Source organism: Panthera uncia (genome assembly GCF_023721935.1).
Source record: "Panthera uncia isolate 11264 chromosome E2 unlocalized genomic scaffold, Puncia_PCG_1.0 HiC_scaffold_19, whole genome shotgun sequence".
Lineage (NCBI taxonomy): Eukaryota > Metazoa > Chordata > Mammalia > Carnivora > Felidae > Panthera > Panthera uncia.
Genome location: NW_026057588.1, coordinates 13,839,369 through 13,864,343, shown reverse-complemented (window position 1 = coordinate 13,864,343; position 24,975 = coordinate 13,839,369). Strand labels below are relative to the sequence as shown.

The 24,975-nt window shown below is 50.4% G+C and overlaps 1 protein-coding gene across 4 annotated transcripts; it reads right to left on the bottom strand.

Annotated features, from left to right (window-relative positions):
- Positions 1-1,989: 1,989 nt before the first annotated feature.
- FBXO27 (F-box protein 27) lies at positions 1,990-24,632 on the bottom strand. Of its 4 annotated transcripts, none has more exons than XM_049621335.1 (5): positions 24,255-24,632; positions 23,988-24,099; positions 23,810-23,905; positions 19,903-20,038; positions 1,990-2,540 (listed from the first exon to the last, which is right to left on the bottom strand). In XM_049621335.1, exons 1-5 carry the CDS (start codon positions 24,604-24,606, stop codon positions 2,478-2,480), a joined length of 759 nt encoding a protein of 252 aa, XP_049477292.1. In that variant the 5' UTR covers positions 24,607-24,632; the 3' UTR covers positions 1,990-2,477. The 4 variants fall into 4 exon arrangements, with proteins under 4 accessions (XP_049477292.1, XP_049477294.1, XP_049477290.1 ...); XM_049621337.1 differs by lacking the exon at positions 1,990-2,540 and adding an exon at positions 12,544-12,917; XM_049621333.1 differs by lacking the exon at positions 1,990-2,540 and adding an exon at positions 18,246-19,116.
- Between the last annotated feature and the right edge of the window lie 343 nt (positions 24,633-24,975).

The window sequence follows — 24,975 nt, the reverse complement described above, 5'->3', positions numbered from 1 at the left end:
GGGGAGAGGGGAAGAGCGGGGGCCCAACATCAGTTTTTTCTGGGCGTGTGCTAGGAACTTCAAGGCACGGTGTCTTTTTTCTTTTTAAGTTTATTTATTTTGAGTGAAAGAGAGCAAGAGAGAAAGAATCTCAAGCAGGCCCCTCCCTGTCAGCGCAAGAGCCCAACGTGGGGCTCGGTCCCATGAACCTTGAGATCATGACCTGATCTGAAGTTGGGCACTTAACCGGCTGAGCCATCCAGGTGCTCCTGGGTTTTACCTCTTTAAGATTTAGCTTGGGCTAATTACTGCCCTGGAGAAGTCAGGGAGCCTAGGCTGGGGTGACTGGAGGGGGGAGGTGGGGATGGCTGGGGAGACCAGGGGGAGGCAGGAAGTGGATGCTGAGACTTCTGAGGATCCCTCTGGGCACGATGATGCCCTCAGGGAAGATTTCAAGGGCAAGGCCGCTGAGCCAGTGTGGGCGCGTGGCAGGGACAGGCACTGCTGGGCAGCAGGGCTGTGTGAGTACGGGGCAGGGGTGAGTAGGCTGCAGGAGGCCGGGGCACCTTTCTTACTCCGACTCCTGCACAAGATGCCTCGGATCTGTGGCACCGTAGAAATGACACATGGGGGAGTATGATCCCTGCTGCATCCGGGAACGGCCCTGTGATGGGCCATGAGTCCCCACCAGCCCCAGGGGGGCGGTCCACAGCCAAATTATGTCATGGAGGAGCCTCGCTGTTTCTCTGTCCCCTCCATCATCTTTAGCACATTGGCTTTTATCCTCCAAGACGACATTCTCAGCTGCACGTATCGTAACCACACAGAGGCGGGAAGAAGTAGGAAGTCAAGGTCACCCAGCAGAGCTCCCGTGCTCAGAACTGGTCACATGGCCACCTTTTCGGCACAGGACTTGGCAAGAGCAAGCATCCAGCCGAGGAGGACAGGTGAGCCGTGGCCGGCAGACGCTAGGTCATCTCCTGAGGCTGGCCCGTTGCTCTACTGACAGAAAGATCAGGGCTGTTAGCCGGGAAGGGGGGACGGTCGGCCAGTAACACCCCTGCCACAGGGGGACGAGGGGCGGCGTCTGTGATCTTTACTAATGTCACGGTCGGGCAGCGCCCAGTCATTACTGACCCAGGCTGGGCACTCCAGCTGGGTTTTAGAAGCCCCCTGTGTGCCCCTTTGGTGGATTAGGGGGCGACGAGGTGGTGCCGAGGAGGAGCAAAGGAGAGGAGGGCACTCTGCAGCGGATATTCACCAACCCGTGCAAAGTGTTGCAATATTTTAACGACCCGTGTGGCGGACAGAGGGGCCTGGCTCCAGAACCCCATAAAGCCAATCAAGAGCTCAGCCTCATCCCCCATTTTCTCCGGGATTCGCTAGGGCTGCACAAGAAGGCAGAACATTTTGCATACGAGGAAACAGGCTTGGGGAGGGGAGCCGATTGGAGCTGCCCGAGAGGAGTTACGGTGGCTTCTTAGCACTAAGACGGTGCCTCTACTTTAGGAACAATAATAATATTATAGCAGTAATCTGTCGGTTGTCCCTCTGGGCAGGACCTTGTTCTAAGCACATCACACATGTTAACACACAACGTAATATGCAGGTATATACGTTATATAGGTACATAGAGGAAACAGTGTAGATACGGTGTTAACACGTAGATACTGTTATTGGCGCCATTATGTAGAGGAGGAAGCTGTGAGAAATCAAGTGCTTTGGGGGTGCCTGGGCGGCTCAGTCGGTTAAGCATCAGACTTTGGCTCAGGTCACGATCTCGCGGTCCGTGAGTTCGAGCCCCGCGTCGGGCCCTGGGCCGATGGCTCAGAGCCTGGAGCCTGCTTCCAATTCTGTGTCTCCCTCTCTCTCTGCCTCTCCCCGTTCATGCTCTGTCTCTCTCTGTCTCAAAAATAAATAAACGTTAAAAAAAAATTAAAAAAAAAAACATTAAAAAACATATTAAAAAAATTAAGTGCTTTGCTTAGGGCAGTGGTTCTCAACTGGGGTGATTTTGCCCCTCAGGGGACATTTGGGGGTATCTAGAGACATTTGCGGTTGTCACAACTCAGGGGAAGGAATGCTACTGGCAGCTAGCGGCTAGAGGCCAGGGACGCCACCCAGCCGTCTACGATCCCCAAACCGAGGATTGTCTCGGCATAAAGGTCAGTAGTGCCAAGGTTGAGAAACACTGTCTTAGAGACACGCGCACCTGGGACCCCCGAGGCGTGTATGAGAACGGTCACAGCGGCAACGAGTGGTTGTCCCCACACTGGCGATGTTGCGCATGTCCATTAAGAGTGGAAGAGGCGCTCGCACTGTTGTTTCTTCACGCGATGGATGAAATTAACAAACAATCGCTATCTGGATCAAAACGGGTGAATCTTATCAATGTCAAATGAAAGAAGCAGGTCATAGAAGGATACGTGCTGTATCCTTACATTTACATAAAGTTCAAAAGCAGGGGCGCCTCGCTGGCTCAGATGGGAGAGCACGTCTCAACTCTTGATCTCGGGGTCGTGAGTTGTAAATTCAAGCCCCACGTCGGGTGTAGAGATTACCTAAAATAAATAAACAAAACAAAAAAAAAAGTTCAGGAGCGCCCGGGTGGCTCAGTCGGTGAAGCGTCATGATCTTGAGGTCAGTGAGTTCGAGCCCCCAGCCAGGTTCTGGGCTGACAGCCTGCTGGGGATTCTGTGTCTCCCTTTCTCTCTGCTCCCCCCCACCCCCCACCAACTCTGTCTCTCTCTCAAAAATAAACATAAAAAAAAAAAGTAAACACATACATACACACAGTCGTTGACATGCCGGGTTTCCCAGGAGACAGACTCTGAGTTGGGGGTCTGCAGAACGAGCAGGTGGTTAGTGGGGGGGCGCTCTCTGGGACACCCGTGTGGGGAAGGGAGGCGTCAGGGCGCTGGGAGAAGCTGGTAAGTTTGCAACAAGGGCCCCAGTCCAGCCTATGGGGAACCTAGAACTGGGATGGCCTTCTGGGTTGTCCCTAACTGAGGCATCGAGGCAGGCTTTTGCGCCTCCTATGGACCAGACATAGAATGTGAGCTGCCCCTCAGAAGCATAAGCTTGAGCAAGATGGTTCTCTACAACTGAGGGTGCTGTCCAAATGCTCAGCTGTCAGCCGCCGGCGTTCTTGGCAGCCGGTAGAAAGAATGCCTCCATCCTGAAGAGGGGGGTCTGAACCGCATGTTAGAGCTTCCACTCCACCTTTGTACCTATGACAATTCTACAGGAAAAATGCAAAAGAAAATTGGGGTGCCTGGGTGGCTCAGTCAGTCAAGCATCTGATTCTCGATCTTGGCTCAGCTCATGACCTCACGGTTCATGGGATCAAGCCCCGAGTCGGGCTCTGTGATGACAGCATGGAACCTACTTGGGATTCTCTCTCCCCTGCCGTCTCTGCCCCTGCCCTGCTCTCACTTACTTGTATACTCTCTCTCTCTCAAAATAAATAAATAAACATTTTAAAAAGAATTTAAAATAATATGTATTAATGTAATACACCATATTAACAAATTACAGGGGTCCCTGGCTAGCTCAGTCTGTAGACCATCCAACTCTTGATCTCAGGGTCATGAGTTCAAGCCCCATGTTGGACATGGAGCCCACTTAAAAACAACAACAAATTATAGACGAAAAAACATTGGATGGAATTCAACACTCTTTTATAAGAAAACCTTTATGACCAACTAGAGATAAAATGGAATCATAAACCTGATATAAGGAGTCTGCCTGTGACAAACACCCAAGCTAATTAGAGGCATTTCCTGTAAAGAACCAAGAGGAAATTTTAGCAAGTCTGCTGGATGTAAGATCAACAGGAAAAAAAAAAAAAAAAAAAAAAAAAGAATAGCGCCCGGAAAATAAAAGCAATGACCGATGACAGAATGTAATTCGTAGAAAAGGTTCCCTTCTCTTATACAACAGAAAAGTAAGATGCACGGGCCAAAGGCCAAGAAAAGATATTGGAGCTCGTTTTGGAAGAAATGATGAGGCTTAATGAAAGGACGACAGGGGTGACCTAAGCAAGGAGACAGATACTATGTCATACAGTAGTTAAGGTGAATGAATCAGACCAGACACAGAAGGACAACTATTGTAAGATTCCACTTAAACGAGGTGCCTGTAGGCAAATGTATAGAGACAGAGAGTAGAGTAGAGGGGCTGGGAGGAGGGGGAATGGGGAGTTAGTATTTAATGGGTACATTAATTAATTAATTAATTAATTAAAATGTTTGGGGTGATGACGAAGTTCTGGAAATGGATGCTGGAAGTTCTACCACGTTGTAAGTGCGGTTCATGCCCTTGAATCTTAACACTTAAGAATGGTTAAGGGGCGCTTGGCTGGCTCAGTCGGTGGAGAGTGTGACTCTTGATCTCGAGGCCGTAAGTTCGAGCCCCACGTTGGGTGTAGAGATTACTCACTAACAACAACAACAGCAAGGTTAAAGTGGAAAATTTGCTGTTTTGGCAATGACCCCTGAAGGAACTATACAAAAAAAAAAAAATTAGATATATGTAAACCGATTCGGCTATGTGTACCGAATGTAACGTTGAGTGAAAAAAAGGCAAGCTTTGAAAGGTGCACGAAAAATGACATTCTCTGTGAAGATTAGGATTTTTGAAAATGTGGCCAGGTGTCATAGAGACTCAAAATCATAGTAATTGAAACAAGATAGAAGTTTATTTCTCTCTTCGGGAAAATTCTGTTGTAGGCTGGGCAGGTGGGGAATGAGGGCTCTGCCATTGTCTAGGATCTAGGCTGTTTCAGGCTTCTCATTCTGCCGACCTTAGGATGTGGCTCTTGTCCTCATGGCCTATGGTGTGGTGCCAGCCATCATGTCACATCCACCTTCCAGGAAGCAGGAATGCTGAAGAGGTGGGGCGCCTGGGTGGCTCAGTCGGTTAAGCATCTGACTTCGGCTCAGGTCATGATCTCACGGTTTGTGGGTTCGAGCCCCCCCTGTCCGGCTCTGTGCTGACGGCTTGGAGCCTGCTTCAGATTCTGTGTTTCTCTCCCTCTCGGTCCCTCTCCTGCTTGCACCCTCTCTCTCTCTCTCTCTCTCTCTCAAAAATAAATAAACATTAAAGAAAAGGAAAAGAATACTGCAGAGGAGATGGAAAGACCATGCTTCCCTCCACCTCGAAGTCCCATTTCAGAGAAGTTCCACACATTCCTTTCCTTTACACCCTATTGGCTGGAACTTAGTCACATGGCCACGCTTGGCTCCAAGGGAAACTGGGTGGTTTTTATTTATTTATTAAAAAAAATTTTTTTTAATGTTTATTTTTGAGAGAGAAAGAGAAAGAGAGACAGAGTATGAGCAGGGGAGGTGCAGAGAGAGAGAGGGAGACACAGAATCCGAAGCAGGCTCCAGGCTCCGAGCTGTCAGTACAGAGCCCGACGCGGGGCTCGAACCCACAGACGGCGAGATCATGGCCTGAGCTGAAGTCGGACGTTTAACCGACTGAGCCACCCAGACACCCGGCGTCTTCTGTCTTTAGAAGGGCCCGCTCTCAAGGTTGGTCCCTGACTGGCATCTGGAAATTTGGCTTTTGCCCTAACCATGCCCTAACCTTTAAGGGTGGTTTACTGTGGCTAGACTATCTGTGCAAACAATTGGCTTATAGTGAACATAGCGTGTACCTGGTTCCTAGCATGTAGCAAAATTCCAGAAGGAAACTAGCATGAACCATATCGTTCACACAATTCAGGCCCCGTGAATTCAGATTCCAAGATTCCAGATGCCAGCCAAGGGCCAAGGTTGCACATGGGCCTTTTAATTTTCTGTTTGTTTTTGTTTGTTTGTTGAGAGAGAGAGATAGAAAACGAGCAGGGGAGGGGCAGAGAGAGAGAGAGAGAGAGAAGCCCAAGCAGGCTCTGCACTGTCAGCAAGGACAAGTAGGACTTGAACTCACTAACTGTAAGAGTCTGACCCAACACTTAACCGACTGAGCCACCGAGGCTCCCCCTGTGTATTAAAAAAAATTTTCCCTTCCATCTTTTTTGAAATGTTTTTTATCTATTTTGAGAGAGAGAGAGAGTGTGTGCTCGCACGTGAGTGTGCGTGAGCTGGGGACAGCCAGAGAGAGAGGGAGAGAGAGAATCCTACGGAGGCCCCGAACTGTCAGCGCAGAGCCCGAGGTGGGGCTCGACCTCACAAATTGAGAGATGGTGACCTTAGCGCAAGTCAAGAGTCGGCACTTAACCGACTGAGCCACCCAGGTGCCCCACCCTTGGGCATTTTTAAAGCTACCCACAAAACACTATGGAGAAAGAGAAAAGAGAGGCGCCTGAGTGGCTCAGTCAGTTGAGCATCCAAAGCTTGATTTTGGCTCAGATCACAATCCTAAGGTCATGGGATCGAGTCCTTTGTTGTGCTGGGGGCTGAGTGTGGAGCCTGCTTGGGCTTCTCCCTCTCTCTCTCTCTCTCTCTCTCCCCCCTCCCTCTGCCCTTCCCCCTGCTCATGCACTCTCTCTCTCTCAAATTTAAAAAAAAAAATCAATAATAAGACAAATTGAAGCTATGCACCACCTGATGGGATACGACGAGGACCAAAAGTCACTTCTGCGATTTTCTTGCCAAAGACGCTTCATCTGAACCGAGGAGGAAACATCAGACAAAACCAAACTGATGGACATTCTATCAAGCAAAACCGGGTTCAAGCCTGTAAAGCTCACGGAAGCACAAAAGAGCCAGAGGGACGGTGCCAGGTGGGAGGAGGCTACAGAGACACGACAGCTAGAAGCCACTGAGCCTGAGTTTGGCCTGGATTGTCGTGCTACAAAGAACATCGGACATTTGGCAAACTTGAATGGAATCTGAAGATTACAGGAAAGGTGTTGGGCATCCCCAAGACCACCCCCGTTTGGAGCTTTCCTTTTCTTTCTTTCTTTCTTTCTTTCTTTCTTTCTTTCTTTCTTTCTTTCTTATGGCTTATTTGTTTGTTTATTTATTTATTTTAAACGTTTTTTTTTTTATTTTTTTTTTAACGTTTATTTTTGAGACAGAGAGAGACAGAGCATGAATGGGGGAGGGGCGGAGAGACAGGGAGACACAGCATCAGAAGCAGGCTCCAGGCTCTGAGCCATCAGCCCGGAGCCCGACGCGGGGCTCGAACTCACAGACCGTGAGATCGTGACCTGAGTTGAAGTCGGACGCTTAACCGACTGAGCCACCCAGGCGCTCTTAAACGTTTATTTTTGAGAGAGAGAGAGAGAGAGAGAGCATGAGCGGGGGAGGGTCAGAGAGAGAGAGAGAGAGACACAGAATCCGAAGCGGACTCCAGGCTCGAGCCCGACGCGGGCTCGAACTCACGGACCGCGAGATCAGGACCTGAGCCGAAGTCGGACGCCCAACCGACTGAGCCACCCAGGTGCCCCAATGTTTATTTATTTTTGAGAGAAAGAGAGAGAGAGAGACAGACAGACAGTATGAGCGGGGGAGGAGCAGGTGGGTGGAGCGGGACACAGAATCCCAAGCGGGCTCCGGGCTCTGTGCTGACAGCACAGAGCCTGACACGGGGCTCGAACTCATGAACTGTGAGATCATGACCTAAGCCAAAGTAGGATGCTTAGCCGACTGAGCCACTCTGGAACCCCAGATCTTCTAGAAGGACTCATGGGACTCAGCGTACGGTTGCAGTCAGCTCAGATTTATTACGGCAACGTACTAAGGATAGGCGGCCAAGTTATCCAGGGAAAGGGCGCTGCTGGGTTACCTGACGCTCCCTCCTCCCCCTGAAGGGTCACTGAGCACAATAAAAATGTAGCAACATACCTGTGGTATCTGCCCAAGGAATCCTGTTAGGATTTCAGCATCCAAGGTTCTGACGGGGGGGCCACGCGGGCAGCCTCTGCGAGCATGGACCAAATGTTTCGGATCCAAGAAGGAAGACACGTGCTCGGCACCAACCACGTTGGCACAGTCCCAGCTCAGTGAACAACGCTTGTCAAGCCGGAAGTGAGGGGAACGGCCCGGATGCCACGCTCCCAGACGCCAGCCACTGGCCGACCTTGTGAGCAGGTCTTTCCCAGGATCGCTCTCTCAGGCCCGCTAAGCTTCTCTGCACCCGCTCCATAGACCTGAGGCCAAGGCACCTTTGCAGCAAAATTATCATCAGTATCATCATCGCCCCACAAGGCAGCGAGGCCACTCGCAACACCGGCCTCAGCTAGGCCCCCGGCGTCCTGGATTTAGCCAGTTCCGGTAGATCCCATTAGCCGTAAGGGTCTGTTCTAGAAAGCCAAGTGGCTTCTTCAAGTTTCCGTAGGAACCTCTGTGCCTGGCCCGAGGCATCACCTTAAGCCAGCAGATGCCGGTCACCAATCTGAAGTGGACTGGACAGGACACACAAGGAACAACCCCAGAGGGTACACGGGGGACCCCTGGAAGCAAAGAACCTAGCCTTGTTAGGACACGCCAAGCGGGACACGCACCGGTCAGGCAGGACAGGTTAACGGGGCCTCCTGCGTGGCCTCCGCCCTGGGCCTTGCTTTCAGAGGGACCGCCTGAAGCAGGCAGTTCCAGGCACTGCTTTTCCGCGAGGCCCGGTTTGTGAGCGTGGGCACCTGCTGTTGTCGCCCAGCGGGCTCTGTCAGGGGTGACCAGTTGGAGGGACAGACACGGCGGGGGCGGGGATCCGAGTCTGAATTCAAAGCGGTCTGGCAGCTTAGAAAGTCAAGAGCTGGCATTCCCTGGCTTTTCCCCTGGGGGAGGGGAGCAGCGCTTCCGGGAGAAGCTCTCAAAGACACAGACCACTGATGTCTCTCCCTCAACACCGGTCCCTCCCAGGTACCCAGACTGTGTTTTTCCTTTTTTGTTACAAAATCAGTGTGGCTGGCTCAGTAATCATCACTTGACATTTTTTCCCCAAACTTTTTAAAAACATTTTTTCAAGTTGATTTATTCATTTATTTAAAACATTTTTTTTTAACGTTTATTTATCATTGAGAGACAGAGAGAGACAGAGCACGGGCATGGGAGAGGCAGAGAGAGAGAGAGAGGAGGAGACACAGAATCCAAAGCAGACTCCAGGCTCCGAGCTGTCAGCACAGAGCCCGACGCGAGGCTTGAACTCACAAACTGTGAGATCATGACCTGAACCGAAGTCAGATGCTTAACCAAGTGAGTCACCCAGGCGCCCCTTAAATGTGTTTATTTTTTTTATTTTTATTTTTTTTAACATTTTTTATTTATTATTTTTGGGACAGAGAGAGACAGAGCATGAACGGGGGAGGGGCAGAGAGAGAGGGAGACACAGAATCGGAAACAGGCTCCAGGCTCCGAGCCATCAGCCCAGAGCCTGACGCGGGGCTCGAACTCACGGACCGCAAGATCGTGACCTGGCTGAAGTCGGACGCTTAACCGACTGCGCCACCCAGGCGCCCCTAATGTGTTTATTTTTGAGAGAGAGAGAGAGAGAGAGAGAGCACAAGTCGGGGTGGGGCATAGACAGAGAGGGAGACACAGAACCCAAAGCAGGCTCCAGGCTCCGAGCTGCCAGCACAGAGCCAGATGTGGGGCTCGAACCCACGAACTGTGTGATCATGACCCGAGCTGAAATCGGACGCTCAACCGACTGAGCCACCCAGGCGCCCCATTCACTATCTTGATAGTGTCCTTTGATGCACACAGTTTTTAACTTTGAGGGAGTCCAATTTATCTATGTTTTTGCTTCTGTGGCTTGTGCTTTTGGTGCCATATCTAAGAATCAATTGTCACATCCAAGGTCATGAAGATTTACCTCGTTATTTTCTTCTAAGAACTTTATAGCTTTGTGTCTTAGATTTAAGTCTTTGATCCACTGTGAGATGATTTTTTCTAGATGGCGTGAGGTAAGGATCTGACTTCATTCTTTTACATATGGTCATCCAGTTGTCCCACACCATTTGTTGAAAAACCAATTCTCTTCCCATTGGATGGTAATGATATACTTGTTGAAAATCAATTGACTGTAGATATGAGTTTATTTCTGGACTCTCAGTTTTATTCCACTGATCTATATGTCTGTCCTTATGCCAGTACCACACTGGTTTGATTACTGGAGCTTTATAGTAAGTCTTGAAACCTGAAAGTGTGAATCCTCCACTTTTTTTCTTTTTTTTTTTTTTCAACGTTTTTTATTTTATTTTTTGGACAGAGAGAGACAGAGCATGAACGGGGGAGGTGCAGAGAGAGAGGGAGACACAGAATCGGAAACAGGCTCCAGGCTCCGAGCCATCAGCCCAGAGCCTGACGCGGGGCTCGAACTCACGGACCGCGAGATCGTGACCTGGCTGAAGTCGGACGCTTAACCGACTGCGCCACCCAGGCGCCCCCACTTTTTTTTCTTTTTAAAATTATTTTAGCATTCTGGGGCTCCTTGAAATTCCATATGAATTTTAGGATAAGCTGGTCCATTTCTGCAAAAAAGGTAATTGGAATTTTGATAAGGATTATATTGAATCTGTAGATCAGTTTGGAGAGTATGGCCGGCCGTCTTACCAATACTAAGTCTTCCAGTCCATAAACACGGGGGTATCTTCGTCCTGACCCTTTATCCAGTGAGCGGTCTGGAAAAGATCCCTCTCATTCTGAGGACAGCTGCATTTAGTAAACAAGCTGCCTTCCAGAAGTTCATGCATCAGGAGAAAGAGGAGGGAAGTGGATTCACTGTGAGTTCATTGTTGCAAACCGCAGCTGAGAAAGCAGAACACAAGTCGACAGCTGGGCGACATTCCCCGCCCTACAGGGGTCCAGAGTCCAATCTGTTAGGAGTGCCCACAGGGGTCACAGTCCTGGGATATGACCTTCCCCAGCTTGCAGCCTTTGGCAGGGATCACAAGCTAGTACTGCGTTAAAAGTTCGTATCCGCACCAGAAAGAGAGGGCTGAGCAGTAGCTTGATTTTAGACAGTTCCGCTAAAAAAGAAGCCTTTTCCTGTGGGCATTCTTAGGTGACCCAGATGGTCCAGCCAGCATCCAGGATGTTTGCCCAGCTTAGGGTCCCACGGAGGGGTGTCTCAAATCTGCCAGCCTCCCAGAGTTAAGCCCTGTTCCTTGAGGGCATGCCTGCTTTCCACGGAGCACAGTTCAAGCTGAGAAGGAAACAGTCCACAGCAGACAATGTCAGGTTTTGGCTTAGAGTCAGGTCCAGGCAATTAGGATCTGTGAATTCAGGAATCCAAAAAAGCCAGAGGCTTTTCTTTGGCAGAGGCAGAGCTCTGTGAAGGAACCCGAAGATCTTGTTTCAAGTCCAAATGATGAGAAAAGCTTCCCTAAGCCCTTGGTACCTTATCAGTCTTAGAGCTCAAATTGATCTACTCGAAAGGATACACTCCAAAGCAGTGAGAAGACAGGGAGCGCCTGGGTGGCTCAGTCGGTTGATGCGTCTGACTTCCGCTCAGGTCACCATCTCCCGGTTCGTGGGTTCGAGCCCCGTGCGGGGCTCTGTGCTGACAGCTCGGAGCCTGGAGCCTGCTTGGGATTCGGTGTCTCCCTCCCTCTCTGCCCCTCCCCCACCCACGCTCTGTCTTTCTCTCTCTCAAAAATCAATAAACGTTAAAAAAAAAAAAAAGAGTTACCAAGACATGTAGAACCTTAAATGCATTATCACTAAGCAAAAGAAGCCACGCTGAAGAAGGCTACATAACTGTATGATTTCAGCCATGACATCCTGGAAGGCAAAACAAAGGAGCCAGTAAATGATCAGCGGTTGCCAGGGGTGAGGCAGAGCAGTGAAACTATTCTGCACGATACTATAATGTGGATACACGTCCACTACTGCGCGTATCAGTGTACGTTCATCCAAACCCATTCAACCCACTCAACGCAGGACATCCAGGCTGAACAGTGGACACTGGGTCATAAGTAAAGTGTGGATGTACACTCGTGGATTGTCACAAGAGTCCCTCTCTGGTGGGAGTTGTTGGTAGCGGGGGCGGGGGAGGGGGGTGGGGGCTGGCCTGTGTGCGGGGAGAGGATATAGGGGATCGGGATCGGCGCTTCCTGCTCAGTTTCGCTAAGAACCTGAAACTGCTCTCAAAGAAAAATTCTGTTTAGGGGCGTCTGGATGGCTCAGTTGTTAAGCCTCCGACTCTTGATTTCGACTCAGGTCGTGATCTTGTGGTTCGTGAGTTCTGTGCCGACAGCGTGGAGCCTGCTTGGGTTTCTGTCTCTCCTTCTCTCTCTCTCTCTGCCCCTCCCTCACGGGCTCTCTCTCTCTTTCTAAATAAATAAATAAATAAAATGAACTTTAAACATTTTTCAAAAAAAAGAAAAATTCTGTTTAAAAAAAAAGAACTAACAATCAAACAAACACAGAATAAAGACTTTTTCAGGTATATGATATATACGTGTGTGTGTGTGTGTGCACCAGGCTGCAAAATCAACAGCCACAGAGGGTCGGGCATGTGATTTCCACAAGGCCTCATCAGCAAGCTAAAACTGTTCCACATGTTATCTGCTTGTAGACTGAAGATGGCCTCTATTTTCATATTGTCTCCTTTTCTCCAAAGGCTCTCATAGGCCAAAATTATAGCAAATATCATTTACGGAGCCTTGTACTCGTTCTGTTTCCAATACCCCCATTGGCGGCAAAAACAAGACAGTGTCTCACACACACACACACACACACACACACACACACACACACCCCTCGTTTTTTGTAGCTTTCCCTGACCCGGATAATCTCTCCAGCGTATATTACAAGCATATGACATTATATTGTTTCGTATTCTCTCACGAGATGGTCTGTAGGGTGTGGGGGTGCAGGCACAAGGGGAGACAGAGGAGAGGCTCAGGAAATCAGTTTATTACACTCACAGGTCCCAGAGACAGGAGGTGTGCCGCACAGGGCCGCATGGGAAAGACACCGTGTGGCCAGGAGGCGAGAGGCGAGACCTAGGTGGGGGAAGGGTTAAGCCACTTTTGTTGGGGTGTCCTGGGGAAAGACAGGGCAGGGTGAACCATTTGGGACTGGTCAGCGTGCATGATTTCACGACTCAGACTACAGGGGTGGTTCCTAGTTGCCTGGCACCCAGCCCTGGGGTGGTGAAGCAGAGGAATATTGCCCCCGGGGGTGCTGGAGCCACACGGAGGAGGTCTGGCTCTGGATTGGTTTGTTTTCCTACCACGGGCAGGCTCCTGTAGGGTTCTTTGTGGTCTCTAAGAATTGGCCAGGAGGCACACTGTCTCCCCAGTCAAGAAGGTCTTTTAAGCCGTCAAGCTGTCATAATAAACAGAAAACACACACACACACACACACACACACACACACACACACGGGTATATATACATATACGTAGACATTGATCATTGATTATTTTAATCATACATCCAGATGAAATGGCCGTTAAAATACAAAGCCATTTTTCAAATTTCCCTTTTTCTTTGAGATATAATTGATGGATAGCATTGGATTATAAATTTTCCCCCCTTTCCCCCACCTCATTACAAGTTTACTCAAATCCCTAAAAGTAAATTCAGCACTGGGGCGCCCGGCTCGGTCGGTAGAGCATGCGACTGTTGATCTCAGGGTCATGAGTTCAAGCCCCATATTGGGCTTGGAGCCTGCTTGAAAGAAAGAAAGAAGGAAAGAAAGGAGAGAAAGAAAAAGAAGTGGAGAAAGAAAGGAGAGGAAGAAAGAAAGATAAGGCGGAAGAAGGAAAGAAAGAAAGGAAGAAAGAAGTAAAAGAAGGAAAGAGAAAAAAGGAAGGAAAAAAGGAAAGGAAAGAAAGAAAGTGAAAGAAGAAAGCAAATAAAGAAAGCAAGCAAGCAAAGAAAGAAAAAGAAATAATCTAGCATTTAATTCAGCATTTACCAGGTTAACATCACGGCTGCTCAGAGATCCCGGTGGGGTAGGAGGGGCTGCTGTGGCCTCCAGGCTGAAGGGCTGGCAAGTTTCTTTTCCTTGGGCTTACCTAAAACTTTGATCCACCCGGGGAATGGATGTAACCAGTTGTCCTCCCACTTAGAGGAGAACACAAGGCAAACTTTCAAACCTTTCAGTTCAACTAAAGTCTGTCTTTGGGGAATTTGGCCCCTTTCTCCTCCCACCTAGAGTAGACAGCAACTACAAACTAACATTTACTGTCTTTTTTTTTTTTTTTAATGTTTTATTTATTTTTAAGAAAGAGAAAGAGAGCACGTGCAGGGGAGGGGTAGAGAGTGGGGGGGACAGAGGATCTGAAGCCGGCCCTGCACTGACAGCAAAAAGCCCGATGCGGGGCTCAAACTCACTAACCGTGAGATCATGACCTGAGCCGAAGTTGGACGCTCAACCGACTGAGCCACCGAGGTGCCCCACGTTTATTGGCTTTGACCCCAAACTCATCTGGGGGACTGTTTGGGCCTTTTCTCCTCCTGCCTGGGAGAAAGTGGGAAACACCCAAGGCATCACCAGGCTGAGTCATTTTCTTCACCGTGGCTGGCACCTGCCCAAGTCAGTGAGGGGATCCTGTGAGCCGAATCCCCAAGGGTGGGGCCTATTGTTTTAATTCCATAGGTGGCTTATCTCTTACAACAGACATCACCTAGGTGTCTTCATCCCTCACTCCTCTCCCTTTTCCCCAGATATTTTAGTCAGGATCTTCAGCCCCACCGCTCTCACCACCATGCGTGTGTGTGTGTGTGTGTGTGTGTGTGTGTGTATATAATCCCAAGATGACCCTCATGCTCAGATATTTGCCAGAAACGCTCCTGAAACTCAGTATATAGTTATACTCACTCCTGAGACTGACCGCAGTGGTGTAATTACACGCACAGCTAGATAATAAGGGGGAAAGACAGACAGCCTGGAAGAATCCATGTGCCGGTTCCTCGTGTCCTCTCCCTTCCCTGAGGGGTCACACAGAGTGTACTCCTGACCTAGCAGGTGTGTGATATCCAGGGAAGCTCATCAGAGATTCAGGACCCTAGGGTTTCCCAGGGTTGGGGGGGGGGGTCCTGGCTCGTACCCAAATTCCAAACTCCCAGAATGAAAGCAAGCGTTTACCATAAACCATACTAAATATTTGTGCAATGAGCCACCCTAACCGGTTAGGTAATGGCAGGGAAAACTTCCAAAATTCACTTTCCCAGATGTCAGCCATGAGCCAATGTTGCAATCAGGCTTCTCTCTCTCTTAATTAATTTTTTTAAACGTTTATTCATTTTTGAGAGACAGAGAAAGACAGAGTGCAAGCAGGGGAGGGGTAGAGAGAGAGGGAGACACAGAATCCGAAGCAGGCTTCAGGCTCCGAGCTGTCAGCACAGAGCCCGACGCGGGGCTCGAACCCACGACCTGTGAGATCATGACCTGAGCCAAAGTCAGACACTTAACCAACAGAGCCACCCAGGCACACTGCAATCAGTCCTTTTTAAGGGGAGGCCAGCTAGGTTAGCTCTTTCGGGGCAGTCACTGAATTGACATGACCGTCATGGTTTGCATTGCTATATTGTAGTCTTACAGGAGAATGACCTCATACATAGAGAATACACACTCAAGAATTTTGCTGTGATGATGAAAATGTATTAGGTGTTTCAGGGGCAAAAAATCTTTGTGCCACACCTACAACTTCTCTGTTAAGTTTGAAGTTGCTACAAAATAAAAACATATTAAAAAAATAATATGGAAGAGGGGAGAATCCATGGGGATGTGTGGATGGAGGACTGGCCATAAGCTGGTAAAACTGTTGCTGGGAGATAGATACACGGAGGTTACAATACTCTTCTCTTTGCTTTTGTTTATGTTTCAAATTCTCCGTGACAAAATAAAATAAGCGAACACTCTGTCGGCAAAGATGCCTTTAAACATGGTTATTTCTGGGGGCGCCAGGCTGGCATAGGGCATGTGATTCTTGATCTCCGGGTTGTGAGTTCAAGCCCCACCTTGGGTGTAAAGATCTCGTTAAATAAATAAGTAACTAAATAGGGGAGCCTGGGTGGCTCAGTCGGTTAAGCATCCGACTTCAGCTCAGGTCATGATCTCACGGGTCGTGGATCCAAGCTCTGTGCTAACAGTGCAGGGCCGGCTTAGAATCTCTCTCTCCCCCTTTCTCTCTGCCCCTCCCCCACTCTCACTTTCTCTCTTTCTCTCAAAATTAAATCTTTAAAAAAATTTACAAACATAAATAAAAATAAATAAAAAGATTAGTTCTGGGGGGGGGAACTGCATTGGAGGGCACTTTACATGTCTTCTTGTATTTCTTCTAATACACATACACACTCAGAAAAAGAGAACTACAGATAAGCAAAATAAATACAAAGTCACCACTACCAGAGATCATCACGGCAGTAACCCCGTAACCCTGTAGTTCACTGGCTTTTTGTTGTTTTTTTTTAATTTTAAGTAAGCTCTGTGCCCAACGTACGGCTTGAACTCACAATCCTAGATCAAGAGTCACGGCTTGAACTCACAACCCTAGATCAAGAGTCACACGCTCTACTGAATGAGCCAGCCAGGTGCCTCCATAGTTAATATTCTTATTCTTCCGCATATATACACCTACCTACCTATCTATATACACATGCACATTCAGAACGTACTCCAGGATAGAAATATGTGCATGCACGTGTGTGTGCATAAAGTAGTATCATTTAACTTGGGGGCGCGCACACACACACACACACACACACACGTAGGTGTATACATACAATATATGTGCCAAAGTTAAATTAAATTATATGGCTGCTTGGGGCGCCTGGGTGGCTCAGTCGGTTAAGCATCCAACTTCGGCGCAAGTCACGATCTCACAGTTTGTGGGTTCAAGCCCTGCGTCGGACGGTCAGGCTCTGAGCTGACAGCTTGGGGCCTGGAGCCTGCTTCGGCTTCTGTGTCTCTCTCTGTCCCTCCCCCACTCGCGCTCTGTCCGTATCTCTCTCTCTCAAAAATAAATAAAAAAAAAAATGATATTGCTGCCTTTTTTTTTTTTAAAGCAATGGCCTCTACCTTTTCCTTCCTGTAAATGTTTTTCATATTCCTCATATCCAAATTCCCCCAGTTGACCCAAAAATACTCTCTAGAGCTGAATTGTCCAAACCAGTCTTTACTCCAGGCCCACACACTCCATCTGGTCACGACTCTTAGGTCTGTTTCAACCTGTCACAACTCCTTTTTTAAGAAACTGGCAAAAAGGGGCGCCTGGGTGGCGCAGTCGGTTAAGCGTCCGACTTCAGCCAGGTCACGATCTCGCGGTCCGTGAGTTCAAGCCCCGCGTCAGGCTCTGGGCTGATGGCTCGGAGCCTGGAGCCTGTTTCCGATTCTGTGTCTCCCTCTCTCTCTGCCCCTCCCCCGTTCATGCTCTGTCTCTCTCTGTCCCAAAAATAAATAAAAAACGTTGAAAAAAAAAATAAAAAAAAAAAAAGAAACTGGCAAAAAAAAAAAAAAGCAAGCCACTTCTGGGCTCGTCTGGTTGCCTCTTTGCCGGTGTTTCCCTTCTATGGCAAGACGGGGCTGACGGCCTGACCCTCCAAGTGAGCAGTTCCAGGTGGGATACGGTGAGACCCACTTCATGTGGATCACATCAGAACACCCAGAACACCTCGGGGCGCCTGGCTGGCTCACTCAGTAGAGCACGCAACTCTTGGTCTGAGGGTTATGAGTTCAAGCCCCACGCTGGGTGTAGAGATTACTTAAAAATAAAATCTTGGGGCGCCTGGGTGGCGCAGTCGGTTAAGCGTCCGACTTCAGCCAGGTCACGATCTCGCGGTCCGTGAGTTCGAGCCCCGCGTCAGGCTCTGGGCTGACGGCTCGGAGCCTGGAGCCTGTTTCCGATTCTGTGTCTCCCTCTCTCTCTGCCCCTCCCCCGTTCATGCTCTGTCTCTCTCTGTCCCAAAAATAAATTAAAAACGTTGAAAAAAAAATAAATAAAAAAAATAAAATAAAATCTTGGGGCGCCTGGGTGGCTCAGTCGGTTGAGCGTTCGACTTCAGCTCAGGTCATGATCTCACGGTTCACGAGTCCGAGCCCCATGTCGGGCTCTGCGCTGACCACTCAAGAGCCTGGAGCCTGCTTCGGATTCTGGGTCTCCCTCTCCCTCTGCCCCTCCCCCGCTCATGCTCTGTCTGTCTCCCTCTCAAAAATAAACATTAGAAAGTCACAACTGTGTTGCCAGTGTGATTACTGTACCTACGTCCACTGTCTGCCTAATACTTTTGACCCTGGTTGAAAATCTTTGTCTGAATCGATGGTTTCCTTGGGGCTTGGGAAATAATACTGTTCTAACTCTTCCGTTCTTTCCTACTAAAACACCTTCTATTGGGGTTTTCTTCTGTAGTTTTCCCTCCTCCACCGGGACAGTTTGTTTTTTCGGACCAAGTAGTAACCAAGACAGTAACATTAGACTCATATAGAAAAGATCCGAGGTACTTTTGGCAAAATAATAAATTTATTACATATGACCGGCAAGGTAGCCGTTGCGGATATATTATTCTCCCAACGTTCACGAAACGTTTCAAAGTAAAAAATAATTTTATATACCACACAATCCCAGGGGTCCTTGAGGGTCTCCAAACGTTTTTTGAGCTAGTTGACTTTCAACTGTGAGATCTGGTCCCAGCCCCGAAGCTTCAGGAGGTGAAGTTTGCCACCCAAGGTGGCTGGAATCTTCCCAGCCACAAGGACAAGATTCTACTTCAGAGATGAGGGGGGTGCCCAAAAGGGACCAATGAAACCCCCGAAGCAGAAACAAGAGGAGACAAGGGTAGAGGGGGGCTGGGGTCGAATCAGAGGACCTCCGGGGTGAGGGTGAAGAGCCCTCTCCAGGACCAGCATTCCTGGGTGCTCACCTGTGTTGTCCCCCCAGCCCTACAACAGCAGTAGGTAGATGTGATGGAGGAACTTTCTTCCTTCTAGTAGTTTCCAGAACCTGAAGAGGGGGCCCAGCAGGACCCTTGAATGGATTCTAGAGTATCCAGGATGCCAGGAGGTACATGTCCTTGGTTCATAAGAAGGCCTGGCCAACGGTCCCAGGTTCTGGAAGGCATAGGTCAGGTTGTTTTGCAAGGAGAGCGCTCAACTAAGACAGACGGGCCCGCACGACCACGCTGGAGTTGGTCACACGAGCTCCATAGTGACCCGCCCAGAACTGCGTGTCCTGGCCCCAATGTTCGAAGGACACAAAGCGGACGCCTATCTTGATGTCAGAGAACACGTGGGTGACCTGCGGGTAAAGGAGAGATCAGCCCGTTGTGTCACGGCCTTCTTCTCGAAAGCTGGGAGTGGGGCTCTCTGGCAGATGGAATCACACGGTTCCTCATTCTAATTCCCGTCCCCTTGAGCCTGGGTGGGTCTGTCTGTAACCCGGAGGGTGGCGGAAGTGATGCTAAGTGACCGTCGCCGAGTGAGTGCCAAAGCTGGGTCAGAAAAGGCAAGGCAGCTTCTCTTGGATTCTCTAGAGCCCTCCTCGAGGGATCCTGAGCCACCAGTGAGCAGTCTGGCTGCCCTGAGGTGGCCATGCCACGAGGAAATCCAAACCAGCCCTGGCAGAGACAACGCACACCAAAGCTCTCTGGGACTCGACGAAGCCACCAGCCGCTGTTCACACACACGGGAACCAGAAGCACCCAACAGAGCCCTCCTTATAGAAACCACGAGAAGATGGGGCGCCCGGGAGGCTCAGTCAGTTGAGTGTCTGATTTCAGCTCAGGTCGTGATCTCACGGTTCGTGAGTTCGAGCCCTGCGTCCAGCTCACCGCGGTGGGCGCGGAGGCCGTGGATCCTCTGTCCGCCCCCCCCCCCCCCCGCCAGCCCCTTCCCCGCTCCCTTGCGCATGCGCTCTCTCTTTCTCTCTCAAAAATAAACGTTAAATAAAAGAAAGGAAACCACAAGAAGCACCAAAATGACTGCTGTTGACGTAAAGCCACTAAGTTTTGGGGTCGTTTGTTACGCAACAGATAACCGTCCCAGGCCCCACCACCCTCTCCCCGTGTCCCTGTCAGAGACTCACCTGAAAGCAGACATTGTTGTTCCACTGCTGGATGGGAACAGGCATAGCAGAGAATTTATCCAGGACCGTCTGGTTGGCATCTAGAAGTTGGACAAGGAGTCGGTACATACAGCCACTGTCGTGTCGGGCTCCCCACCTGTGGAGGGAGGGAGGCCTTGAAGGCTGGACTAGCCCACTTGTCTCTTTGGGTGTCTGCCTGCCTCCCCCACCCCCGAAATGGTCTCCCCATGTATCCAAATCCAAAATTTGCATACACAAATTTTGTAGCACGCCCAGCGTCCCCTGGGAGCTTGGCCCCACCGAAGACCCCATGAAGCAGAATCTGCATTAAACTGAGTGCCCCAGCTGGTCTGCAAGCACATCCGTTTTCTGAACAGTGACCTGGAGCCCTGGTCTTCAAGGCACCTCCTCCCGTGTTATTAAGGTGACAGTGGAAAGTGCTCTTTCTACGTTTAAATGGTGGCAAAAGATGTACCACTGTCCAATGTATACACCGACATTTTATTTTTCCATTTCGTTTTTATTAAAAAAAAGTTTTTAATGTTTATCTGATTTTGAAAGAGAAGGACAGAGCATGAGCAGGGAAGAGGCGGAGAGAGAGGGGGACACGGAATCCGAAGCAGGCTCCAGGCTCCGAGCCGTCACCAGAGCCAGATGCGGGGCTCGAACTCATGAACCGTGAGATCATGACCTGAGCCGAAGTCAGCTTAATCCACTGAGCCATCCAGGCGCCCCTGCATGTTGATATTTTAAAAGATAATTTTCATGTCAGTCATTTAAAACGACCAGGGGAGGGGTGCCTGGGTGGTTCAGCCAGTTAAGTGTCTGACTTCGGCTCAGGTCATGATCTCACAGTTCATGAGTTCGAGCCCCGCATCGGGCTCTCTGCGTTTAGCGCAGAGCCTGCTTTGGATCCTATGTCTCCCCCTCTCTCTGCCCCTACCCCACTTGTGCTCTCTCTCAAAAATAAACAAACAAACAAACAAAGAAGAAGCCAGATACAAATTATATGCCATAGGACTCTCTCTGTCCCGAGTACAAAAATGGACAAAACTTACCTATTCTAACAGAATTCAGGACGGCAACTACTCTCGGGTGTGTAGTGATGGGAAAGGGGCTGGCAACACGGATGTGTTCACTTTGTGATAACTCACTGAGCTGCACACTTAAAATATGGACGCTTAAAAAAATAAAATAAAATATGTACCCTTTTGATGCTAGAAGTCAAAGTTTACAACTTAAGGGTAACGGACTACAAAAATACACAAATAAGGAGCGCCTGGGTGGCTCAGTCGGCTGGGCGTGATCTGGCAGCTCGTGGGCTCCAATCCCGCGTCGGGCTCTGTGCCGACAGCTCAGAGCCTGGAGCCTGAGTCGGATTCTGTGTCTCCCTCTCTCTGCACCGCCCCCCCCCCCCACTCATGCTCTGTCTCTCTCTCTCAAAAATAAACATTCAAAAAACTGAAAAAAATACACGTAAGTTTCTTCCTTCAGAGACTTCACATTGTTCTTAGAATCAGACGTCCGCTCTCCATCTGCCACACAATTTTGTCCTCATGTGATAGTGACGTTTTTATTTTCTCCTGACTTTTTGGTTGCCCTTTCACACCGCTCTATGCCAACCGCATACCAGAATGTGTACGTGAATAGAAATTGATGGGGGCACCTGGGTGGCTCAGTCGGTTAAGCATCCGACTCTTTTTTAGGCATCTGACTCTTGATTTTGGCTCAGGTCAGGATCTCACGGTTGTGAGATCGAGCCCCGTGCCCAGCTTCGTGCTGGGTGTGAACCCTGCTTAAGACTGTGTCTCCCTCTGCCTCTCTCCTATTTGCACGTGCTCTTTTTCTCTCAAAACAAAACAAAAAACAAAAAAAAAAAAGAAAAAAGAAAAAAAGAAAGAAGAAAAAGAAATTAAAAAAATTTTTTCCTGTGACCATAAAGCTGTAAGCGTTAACATTTTTCCTTTGGGACTGAATTATTACCCAGTAGTGGTTCCCGGCCTTTGCTGTGGATTGGAATCATCAGAAATTGTCGAAAAGCTATTGTATAGAAAAGAATTTAGCCTTGTCCCAAGGTATGGATGGCCTCTGCTCTCAGCTTCTGGGAGGTCATCTCTGGGCCTTTGGAATATCATGGCTGCCGGGAGTTACCTTTGTCTGCCTGGGGACCTTGGGTCATACTGGATATCCTACCAACATGATTCCAGCGCCGGCTGGCCGCATCCACAACAGTCCCACCGTGGCAGCTAGCCACTCCAGAAAGAGCCAACAACGTGGCTTAGGACACGTCAGGCAACATCAGTTGACCAGGAGGCTGAGACGAACCACATGATGAAGCACCGACAGAAATTCTGGTGCTTAGGCGCACTTCCCAGGTCGGCAAGCTTCCATGTATACAGTCACATGGATGTACAGGACAGTAATGCATCCTGACTCCGTGACCAGGGAACAATAGAAGGTCTGGGTTTGGTACTTCCCGTGGATGATGCCGGTTAGGTTTTCCTTGTAATAAACTGTAATTACATAATAGTTTGGTGAGTTCTAGGAGTCTTTCCTGTGAATCACTGAACCTGAGGGTGGTTTTGGGAATCCCCCAGACCTGCAGCGGGCGTCAGAAGTAAGGATGGTCCTGGGGGTTGCAACCCTCTAATTTTACAGTCGGCTCGAAACTTCTCACAGATCCTGATACCTGGCTCTCACCCCTAGACACTCGGATTTCATTGGTATGGAGGGTGACCTGGGCGCTGGGAGTTTTCAATGCTCCTGCGTAACGCAGAGCAACATTTGGGACCCGCTGATCATTACAATCAAATGGTACACGGTTGACCAGAACAGCACACAGGCTACAAAAGTTTGAGAACTACCGATTACATTAAAAACCAATTTTATTGTAAATTCCACCCCCCCACCCCCCCCACCAATGAGATGGATTTGCAGGGCGGGGGGAGTTACGGTGCCTTTAATTAAAAGTGAATTAGGTAAGGCTGAAATTTCAAGCGGTCACTCTGCCTGACTCTCCAGAAGTCTTTACATCCGGGGGGACCACACACCCTAGTGAGGGGCTTGGTTTTTCTGTAAAACTGGTGGACTGTGAGAAAGGGCCAGGAAAGGACAACCATATGATGCTCCCCTCCAAGATGTGATGTGTAGCTGATAATTTTAGAACAGGGAACACAGCTGTAGCAGATCTGGAACTGCCTCCCTTAAAAATTATCTGGGTCATGTATCCCTTGAAAAGTCTTCAGGTACTCCAGTTTCAAGACCATCACTACAGAGCACGATGAGCTCTGGAGTCGGAGGGGTCTGAGCCTCATGCCAGGTCTCACCGAGCCCTAGCTGTGCCACCAGGGCGAATCGCCTCCTCTTTCGGAACCTCTCAAATGCTCCTGAAACTCTCTTAAAAGATCTGAGGTCTTGAAATACACATTCTCACAGGCTCAAGGCTCAAAAAACAAAACGCTAAAACAGTTCACACTTATAAAGCGCTGGCTATGTACCTGACATGTAACCCTACCTTGTAAAGATGGGGAAACTGAGGCACACTGTGACTCACCCAAAGCCAGAAAGTTGCAGAGCCACGATCTGGACTTGGAAAGTCTGGCTCCAGAATGTAAACTTAGCTAACTATCCTCCAGTGCCTCCTCCCATGGCAAGGAGCATCTCATTCACAGACCAGACTGGTCTGGGCCAAGTCCTCTGTACTTGGATTCCAATCTGGCATCTTGCAATCCAGTTCCCCGGGAGAGGGGTGGAGGAGGGGAGGGGTTAAGTCATTGGCCTCCCTGATCTTCACTTTATCTGTCAGGGTTTGCCAGAGGAGGCCTAAATGAAGTCACCCGTGCAACGGTCACGGAGCGGCGCAGGTGGTCAGAGCTGAGCAAAGGGCTGTTTTTATCATCATACTCACCAGTCGGAGACACAAATCTCAATCTTGCCACTATCTAGCAGCTCTGGCCATAAGCCCTCCTCCTCCAGGTCCAAGACCTGCTTCTTGCGACACCAGCTAGTAAAGAGGAAGAAAGGTCACTAGAAGAGGCAGGTCTTGCTCACAACGGCCCTGGCCCTTGCGGGGTAGGGGCATTCACCTGAAGGAAGACACGAAGCAGGTCTGCGAGGGGGCCCCAGGCACCGTTGACCTGTTTACCTCCACCACCCAGCCGTCCCCACCGTGCTGCACCATCCATTTCCGGAGGCCTTCTGTTAAATAAAAAAGGCTTGCGCCCAAGTTCCTCGCCCGCCCACCAGCCGGCCGCCACCTCCCACCGGCTCCGACGAGGCTCCGCCCCCGGCCCCTCCCACCGGCTCCCCGGAGGTAGACCGCCCCCACCCCCCGCCCAGCCTGCGTTCCCCACCCTGGCCGCAGGGATTGCGGATGAGGTTGCGTCCGATCGGTCGGCGCTCGCAGAAGCGGCCCAGGAGGCAGGGCCGGCCGTCGCGGGCGGGGGGCAGGCAGCTGCGGGCGAGCGGCAGCAGGGCGCCGTGGTCCCGGGCCAGGATGAGCAGCCACAGGGCCTGGCCGTCCACCAGGGCGCGCCAGCCCCGACACACCCGGCGGCAGCACCCCAGCAGCGTGCGTGGGGGCACGTGGCTCAGCACCACCAGGAGCAGCTCGGGCGGCAGTTGGCTCAGGTCCAGCGCCTCCTCGGGTTCGGGCTCCGGCGCGGGGACCCGGGCGGGCCGACCCCTGGAGGCCGAGGCGCCCATGTTCCCCACCCCGCGCCAGGCGCGGCGTTGACTGCGGGAGGGAAAGGTCGAGGAGTCAGGGGCCCGCAGCCACGGCGGCGGCGCGCGCGCGCAGCCTCCGCCGGCCCCGCCCCCGCCCGCCGCACCCCCGGGCCGCCGGCCGCCTCCTCGGCCCCGCCACGCCCCGTCTCAGTCCCCAGGTGCCGAGCCCCAGGCTCCCGACCCGTCCTTCCGCGCAGCCTCTCCACCCCGCCCCGCGCCCCCCTGCCAGGGCCGGCCAGCCCCCGAGTCCCACCTTGGGTCGGCGCCGGGGCCCCTCGCCCGCTAGCCCTCACCTGTCCCCTCGCACCCCCCCTCCCCGCCTCCACCCTTTTACTCGCCGGCCCCTCC